At 50.6% G+C, this 8866-nt stretch overlaps 1 protein-coding gene across 3 annotated transcripts in view; it reads left to right on the top strand.

Moving 5' to 3' along the window:
- The first annotated feature begins 379 nt into the window (after positions 1–379).
- Positions 380–8866, top strand: part of SLC35F2 (solute carrier family 35 member F2) — a 57537-nt gene continuing 49050 nt past the window's right edge. For 2 of the 3 annotated variants that reach the window (XM_070077724.2, XM_089333511.1), the window contains exon 1: positions 945–1192. In XM_070077724.2, the coding sequence (XP_069933825.2) occupies positions 1083–1192 (110 nt within the window). In that variant the 5' untranslated portion in view covers positions 945–1082. Of the gene's footprint in view, positions 520–920; positions 1193–8866 lie in introns of those variants that run through there. The other variant, XM_051849731.3, reaches the window with a different exon arrangement.

Genomic DNA, 8866 nt, shown 5'->3' with positions numbered 1-8866 from the left:
CAATTAAAAAAAAAGCACATTTCCTCTAAACTTCAGGACTCTTTCAGCTGCTAAACTTGCCGAACTTACATTTTATTTTTCAAAACCTACTTTTTTCTTAGACTGTTCCTCCAGAGCCGCCTCTTAGGATGGACTGCCTTCTCCAACCTACTTTAGTCCTGTCTAAAAGAAGTGGCCAGGAAAAACAAAACACGGTCCCAACACCTCTTTCTTTTGTCTTCTCGCCCTCCTCCTTCCCGGAAGCGCCGAATCTACCAGACTCAAGAGAGAGTCAGGAACTTTGCCACTGGGCTCTCGGTCCCTCTCAGTTCCGCCTCGGTCCGCCGAAGCGTTGGAAGGCGTGGCCGAGCCCGGGCCTGCTGGCTCAGCGCCCGGGCTTCTGCAGCGTCTTCCTCCCGGCCCAGCTCTGAAACACCGCCCCAGCACGCCCGAGAAGGCAAGCCCGCCTCGCTCCACGCCGCGAAGACACTTCTACGGGATCCTTTTGGGATGTGACCTCTGTTTGGGAAGAAAAGACAGGTCTTTTGATGCGTGGGGGTGGGGTGCGGTGGTGGGGGTTCTGACTGGTATAAATGTGTCAGAGGGCGGGAGATTAGGAGAGCAGGCGGCAGGTCGGGAGGTCCTTGAAGTTAGCAAAGTTCACTTGTTAGCTCGCTGCCTCTTGGGTCAGGACACCCTGGGAGCAGTCACGACAACCTCGTATCACCTCCTTTGCTGATTTCAAACAAGGAACCGTAAAAACCTGAAATGCGCATTGGGTGCCACCCAGCACGGAGGCTCCAGTGCCAAGGCAAAAAAAAAAAAAAAAAAAAAAAAAACCAACAAAATCCCTGCTCTTCCTGCTGCCCCGGAGGTGCCAGGTTGTTATCTGCTAATGTGTTGTCTGGTCCCCGGGCCTGACAGTTAATGATTTGTCGCAGACGGAGCCCCGCGGAGGAGCGAGCGAGCGAAGCAGCGAGGGAAGCGGCGAGCGCGCGCGGGAGTCGAGGGGAGCCCGCGCCGGCAGCGCAGGCGCCGCCTCCCGGCTTCTCAGCCCCGGCACTTGTGGGGATTCCGCGCGCAAGAGACGCTCAGGGGTCCCCATGGAGGCTGCACCGCCCGCGGCACCCGGCGCCGCGCAGGCCCACGCGCTGGGAGCGGCTGAGGCGTTCGGCAGGGTGCTGAGCCGGATCAAAGGCAAAGTCTTCACCTGGTGAGTGCGGGGCCGCCGCGTGGCGCGGCGGGGAGCGGCAGGGAGCGCCGGCTCGCACAACCTGCGGCCCGGCTCGAACGTGTCTGCCGGCGCCGGGGAGGCAAAGGTGGCGGCTCCGTGGACTTTGTTTCTGGGCGCCGAGGATATTGCGCTTCACCTGGCTTCACGAAGTGCTCGGTGCTCCTCCCGCGGAAGGGCATTTCAGGGGACTTGGTGGGGAAGGCACCCGGCTGGCACTGGGCGGCCGGTGCCTGTGGCTGCCTGGCGGCGGTGGGGGTGGGGGTGGGGACCGAGCCGCCCCCAGGGCTTCGGCGAAGGAGGAGTGCCCACCCTCGGGCTTGGCGGTGGATGGACTCCTCTTCCTGGCGGTGCGCCCGCCCGAGTTCCTTCTGCCGCCCAGCGGGTCACACGTGGCCCTGTGAGCCTCCACTAACACGAGTTCACCCAAGTGCGAAACGCGGTGGAGTTGTGTGCTGCTGAGTGGCAGGAGACCAGAACCTGCCTTCTCCCCGGGCCTGAGCGAGGCCGGGCCCCTCTGGCGGGGAGAAATGTTCTGGAGGAGTTGGCAGGGACCTGGGGAAAGCGTTTCTGTGGTTACTGGAAGACTTGCCTTCTGCAGGTACAGGTAACCTGGGACCTAGCTACTGCACTCTGACAGGCACTGTAATTGCTTAGCAATTTAGATGGATAAAATCTCCTTTCCGCCTCAGGAAATAGAATGATTGTGGTACCCACTTTGCAGATGGAGCAACAAAGAAGGCTAAGCAATTTGCCCTGAGGGCATAGATTTGGGATTCAAATCCTGGTTGGGTCACTCAGTTTCTCTGTGCTCTAGTTTCCTTCCTTGTAAAGTGGAGATGACCACGGTTCCTACCTTGTGGGGCTGTGGCGAGGATTAATTGGTGGCTACCTGGGAGCGGACCCACAGCCTGGTCATTTCAGTGCTCTGCGCTGGTTAGATGTCACCACTGTTCCTAGGTGATGAGAACATGTGGCGGTTGTTCAGGGGGATGCCCGTGGCCTGAGCCTGGGGCAGACACTATGCCAGTTGTCAGTTTAGCAAGATGTAAAGAGAATGAACCATGATGGTTTTTTTCTTCTAATGTCCTCATATTTTCAGAATCCTGACATGTTGTTTTTAAGATTTTAGATAGAAATATATTCCATCCACTGGTGCACTCCCCAGATGCCCACACTAGAGCGGGGTCAGGCAGAAGCCAGGACCCGGGAACTCTATCTGGGTCTTCCACTTGGGCGGTCATCTGCTGCCTCTCAGCTTTCACAGGAAGGTGGATGGGAACTTGTACTCCAGTATGGGATGCAGATATCCTAATTAGTGGCTTAACCCCCTGTGCCTTATCTCTCACCCTTGAATCCTGGTATGTTTTACAATCAGGAGTGTCTAGAAGCTTTCTAATTAGGAGATTTCTGCTGGCTCTCAATAAACTTTTTGTACCTATCTGAGGGCTTTACTTTCTTCCTTGTGTGATAACCACTTGTGGGCATTTTATAATCCAATGGACAGAGTCCCTTAACAGTAGCAATAGTGTCTTTTTTTGTTTTTGTGTATCCAGCACACAAATGAGTGAGTGAGTGGTAGATAACGAAGGTTCTTGGAGCTTTCTTTCTACTCTGCCTCACTTCTTGAACTCTCCCCTTTATCTATCTTTATTCCAAGGGAGGGTCCTGGGCTGGAGCTTCTTTGTTGAAGGCTAAGTCTCTTGTTCCTTAAGCTTTTCAGTTTAATCCAGGCAGCCGTTCATGCATTTGGTGGATTCTGATTGCAGTTTTTCTTTGTCTAATCCAGTAATCAGAAAAGTACATCTTACCAGATATCCAGTACTCCTTCTGCTCAGTATTGGAAACTGTTATTAAATCTCATCTCCCAAGTTTGAATTTTGGGTGGTGCACTGTGGAGGATGAGTTTGGTGAATGGATTTGATGTGTTATCACCATGTGCATGGGATACATTTTTAAAGATTTATTTAGTTATTTGAAAGAGTTAGAGAGAGAGAGAGAGAGAGGTCTTCCATCTGCTGGTTCACTCTCCAAATGGCTGCAATGACCAGAGCTGGGCAGATCTGAAGCCAGGAGCCAGGAGCTTCCTCTGGGTCTCCCATGTGGGTTTAGGGGCCCAAGCACTTGGGCCATCTTCCACTGCTCTCCCAGGTGCATTAGCAGGGAGCTGGATCAGAAGCAGAGCAGCCAGGTCTCGAACTGGTGCCCATATGGGATGCCGGCACTACGGGAGGTGACTGTACCTGCTACACCATAGCGCTGGCCCCTGCACAACTCTTTTCTATTCCTTTTACCAAAATGGGGCTAGAAAAACCTTTTGGCAACTGGCTGCTAAATACAGAGGGAAGATTGGGGCCCTGAGTTGCTTCTGTTTTCATTACGAGAAGCAAATAGTCTAGGTGACTCCAACTCCTGACATACCTGCCTCCCTAAGGGTATAGACAGCTTTTCCCTGTGGGTATGAAATCAGATTACTTGTTCAAGAAAGTTTATTGAGCACTTACTGTGTGCCAGGCATTCATGATAAAGAGTGTTATATGTTCCCATGTATGTTCTCTGCTTGAAACTTTGCCTTTTATTGCTGTCAGTGATGAATACTGTGATCAATACTGTAACAGAAGGCCTTGGATTTCCAGGAGTCCCTGAAGATACTTATTGTTTAATTGTACAGTGTCAGGCAGTTTACATTCTTACACAGACGCTGTTCATATAGTTAAAAAAATGTTCATTCCTCATAACAAGCATCCAGTTTATATCTGGCAAAATCCTCTAAGCATTCTTTTTTTTTTTTTTTTTGACAGGCAGAGTTAGGCAGTGGGGAAGAGAGAGAGAGGTTTGCCAGCTAATCCTCCGCCTGCAGCGCCGGCACACGGGGTTGTAGTCCCGGTCGGGGCGCCAGATTCTGTCCCAGTTGCCCCTCTTCCAGGCCAGCTCTCTGCTGTGGCCCGGAGTGCAGTGGAGGATGGCCCAAGTGCTTGGGCCCTGCACCCCATGGGAGACCAGGAGAAGCACCTGGCTCCTGTCTTCGGATCAGCGCGATGTGCCGGCCGCAGCGCGCCGGCTGCGGTGGCCCTTGGAGGTGAACCAATGGCAAAAGGAAGACCTTTCTCTCTGTCTCTCTCTTTCACTGTCCACTCTGCCTGTCACAAAAAAAAAAAAAAAAAAAAAAAAAAAAGTCCTTCTTTTTCCATTGGTTCACTCCGCAGATGGCCACTACAGCCAGCGCTGTGCCGATCGAAGGCAGGAGCCAGGTGCTTCTCCTGGTCTCCCATGGGGTGCAGGGCCCAAGGACTTGGGCTATCCTCCACTGCACTTCCGGGCCACAGCAGAGAGCTGCACTGGAAGAGGAGCAACTGGGACAGAATTCAGAGCCCCAACCGGGTCTAGAACCCCGGGTACCGGCGCTGCAGGCGGAGGATTAGCCTAGTGAGCCACGGCGCCAGCGGCAAAATCCTTTAATGGTTATTTCATATCTATCTTTTTTTCCCCATCAAATAGAAAACTTTTGGAGAGCACTGATTTTGTTGGATTCCTTTTGTCGGACAGTGCTGGATGCAGTTCATTCCTTCATTCTTTCATTCTTCAGAACTTGAACTTCTGTGCTCTAGGTTCTAGACTAGCATCTTGGCTACTATGATGAATATCTGCTCTCAAGGAAGCTTGTAGCCAAATTATGGTAAGAAGTTATGATGAGTGCTATGGAGCTCAGTACAAAGTTAAGCTAAAACAAGTGGCAGAGACCAAGTCTACAGGGTACAGTAGGCCTGGGGAGCTTTGAGTGATGTAGTCAGGATCATGAAGCATAAATAAGAGTTTTCCAGGGGGGCTAAGTAAGGAAGGGCTTGGAAGTGCTGGAGAGTGTTTTGCTTAAGGAACTGCAGGTAGCGTGGTGTGAGGAGGCCGTGGGCTAGAGGAGCAATGGTACAATAATAGTAGGTCGATCAATGAGTGTTCTCCTTGTTGTCTAACAAAGGACCTGGCCTGGCCCTCTGGTTTCTTCTTTCATTTTTGTTTTCTCCTTGCAGACGATGTTTTAAAAGGGGTCACTGAGTTGTGTTTAACTATGCAGCCTTCATCTGTTCGCTGAGCAGACATCTGTGCACCCCCATGTGCACAGCGCGAGTCTGAAGCTGGTGTGTAGCCCTGCTGAAGGGTATTATTCCTTAGAGTTATTTAAGCAAAGATGTAAGGTAAGGGGCTTTTTCTGGCCTGTGCAGTGGGGCAATTGGGGAACTCTAGATCGTACCCATAAATTCTTCTCCCTGCCCCTTTTTATTAATTTTAATTAATTTCTGCCTCTTATACTAGACCCCAGAAGTCAGAAATGATATATAGTTTTGGTTACTCTTATGTGAGTATACTCTGATGGTTATAGTACCTACCTTACAGTAGATACATAGTATGTATTGGATACATGACTAAATTTTTTAAAGATTTATTTATTTTTATTTGAAAGAGTTACACAGAGAGGAGAGGCAGAGAGAGAGGGGTCTTCCATCCGATGGTTCACTCCCCAGTTGGCTGCAACGGCTGGAGCTGCGCCAATCTGAAACCAGGAGCCAGGAGCTTCTTCCAGGTCTCCCACACGGGTGCAGAGACCCAAGGATTTGGGCCATCTTCCACTGCTTTCCCAGGCCATAGCAGAGAGCCGGATTGGAAGAGGAGCAGCCGGGACTAGAACCGGCGCCTGTATGGGTGCCAGCGCTTCAGGCCAGGGCGTTAACCCACTGCGCCACAGCGCCGGCCCCTGATGCATGACTAAATTAATCCCTGATTCCAAATAGGAATTATATAATGTATAATGTACTATATATTTGTTTTTGATTCAGTTATGTTGTTTTGTTCATCTGGTGTTTCTCAACCTCAGCCCTATTGAGATTTTGGGTCTTTTTTTTTTTTTTTTTGGAGTGAGAGCTGTCCAGTGTATTGTAGGATATGGCAGCAGCCGTGGTCTCTATCCCGTTGATGACAGGATAGCACATTCCCTTGTCACCACCCCCTTGGTTGTGACAGTGTCAGTGCCTACTGGGGAATGAAATTCCCCTTGGTGGAGAACCACTGAGCCAGCCCCGTGTTTCTGTCTCAGAGAATTCTGTGGCTCCATGGTCCCAGATAGTGCAACATAGCATGATGAGCATTCCTAGACACTTCCCTTTGAGTACTGAAGAAGAGCTGATGGCCAGGCCTGGGTCTGAGTCCTTCCAAGTGACTTCAGTTTATCAGGGAGGGGATGAACTGCAGGATGAAGAAACCGTGGGCAACAGCACCACTATGGATTGCTGTTTTGCAGTGCTCTTCCATTAGGCTATTCCTATCAGTTGCTATTGTGGGGGGAAGAGTGTCAGCATCTCTAGATTGTAGCCCGTAAGCTCAAGGAGCTTGGAGCAGTGAGAGGAAGAATGATGCTAGTTGGACAACCTGAACCTGTTTTTATTAATTTCTCCATCCTACAGGGCGCTGTTAAAGGGGCAGGTAGCAATTGTCTCCCTGCAATGTAGGGGAGTGGCAAGAGGAACTTAAAAGCTTTCCTCCAGCATGCCCCAACTTTGCCCAAGCTGTAGGCCTCTCCCTCTACCAGATTGGTTCTAGACAACCAATGGGTTAATGCAGCCTTTCTTTAGGCTGAGTTGAAGGAAGAGGAGGTGGCTGCTAATGTTTATTCTCTATCTTGATAGCACTTTCATAATATTCCAAGTCACCTGTCCCTTCAATGCCTATTGTTACTACTTCAGGTCAAGCCTTTATCATCTTGCTTGGACTCTTGTCCAAATAGCTTCCACTGCTGCCCTCCACCCACTCCCTCTCCCACCGTCATCTCATGACACAAGAACCAGAGTGAGCCCCAAAGTGAAAGATCACTGTCATCAAGTAAGAATTCACCATGTATCAGACATCTCATATTTCATCACTCCTATGAGAAGTCTATAAAAATGGGGCTTTCAGATCCATTTGACAGAGCAGGCACTCAGCTGGTGAGAGGCAGAGCTGAGATGGTTTCATTGGATTCTAAAAGGCAGACCAACTTTACTGTTTCAGAAATCTCACTGCATCAAGTTTAGACTGAAACCTTTCAGGATTCCTCCTGTTGTCTGCACCTGTGGTTTGCAAACTGTGGGAGCCCTTGGAACCCTTTGGAGTTTCCTTAGGGTTCCCTACTAGGGATAAGTAGGGAGTGAGAGCTGGTGGGCTTCTGGCACCCTCTAGGGTATGTTGCTCTTGCTTGTTATATAGCTGGGCTTTTATGCAAGGTGTTTATTTTAGCCCATTTGGGCTGCAGTAATAAAACGGTAGCTGGGTGGCTTATGAACAACAGAGACTTATTTCTCACAGTTGATCGAGGTGCCTTCAGATTCCGTGTCTGGTGAGGGCACGCTCCCAGGTTCCTGGTTGGTGTCTTCTCACTGTGTCCTCGCCTGGTGGAAAGGGAAGACAGCAGCTCCCTCAGGCCTCTTTATAAGGCCATTAATCCCATGGGTGAGGGCTAGCCCTCATTGCCTCATCACCTTCCAGAGCCACACCTCTTCAAACACCATCACACTGGAGACAAGGTTTCGATGTGGGAATTTTTTCAGATGCGAATACACAGTCTGGTTTGAAGAAAGGGTTCTGCAGCTAAACCACGTCTGAAAGGCAGTGTTCAGAGCTAAGCTGCTGCTGATCCTCCTCGTTGCTCTGTTCCTGTAATTGGTTTTCACTTCAGTGGTTTTTGTATTGTGGTTAAATAGAATTTACCATGGTACCATTTTTATGTGTACAATGAATTCAGGGCCATGAAGTCCATTCCCACTATCCATTTCCCGAACTTCTGCATCGTCCCAAACACCAGCTCTACCCACTGTGTAATAACTGTCCCTTCCTCCCCGCAGCGCCTGGCAGGCACCATTCTACCTTTCTGTCTCTGTTATCTGACTTCTCTAGATAACCTCATGTAAGCGGGATTGTATGGGATCGGGCCTCTCACGCGAGCTCCGGCTTCTGGACAGGGACGACGAGGCCCTCCCAGGCTCATCTCCCAGGATGCCACTCTCACTTGGCACAGTCCAGCCACTCTGATGTGCCTGTGGCTCCCGTGGACCCAGCAGGGCCTGTGCCTTTGCACCTGTAGTTCCCTCCTGGGATGCTTTTGCCATCTGACCTCTCCTCATCGTGGCTTAAGAACTTTCTGTGGGGGCCGGTTGCTGTAGTGCAGTAGGCTAAGCCTCTTCCGGCCCCCATTTAGCCCCTTCTGACACTCATCTTGGTTGGGTGCCCCTCTTCTCTACTCCCCTGTTCCTAACTCATGACATTGCAGTTCCCATGTTGTGTGTTCCATGTAATCATTGCTCCCCTGGGAGAATGCCGTATCATGGGCAGAAGCTCTTGTTTAGCATTGAAGTCCTGCCAGTGCTTTGTGCTTGGCACTGAACTGAAATGGTACCAATTCTTTGTGTTTTAGAGGTTGAACTGATTTCCAGTCATGGTAAAAATGCATTTGTGGGGCTGGTGCTGTGGCCTAACAGGTAGCCATTGCCTGCGGTGCCAACATCCCGTATGAGCACTGGTTCAAGTCCCAGCTGCTCCACTTCCGATCCAGCTCTCTGCTGTGGCCTGGGAAAGCAGTAGAAGATGGCCCAAGTGCTTGGGCCCCTGCACCCGTGTGGGAGACCTGGAAGAAGC

Source organism: Oryctolagus cuniculus, chromosome 1 (genome assembly GCF_051225735.1).
Source record: "Oryctolagus cuniculus isolate XC-2025 breed Fujian yellow rabbit chromosome 1, ASM5122573v1, whole genome shotgun sequence".
NCBI lineage: Eukaryota > Metazoa > Chordata > Mammalia > Lagomorpha > Leporidae > Oryctolagus > Oryctolagus cuniculus.
This window is presented reverse-complemented; position numbering and strand designations above follow the sequence as displayed.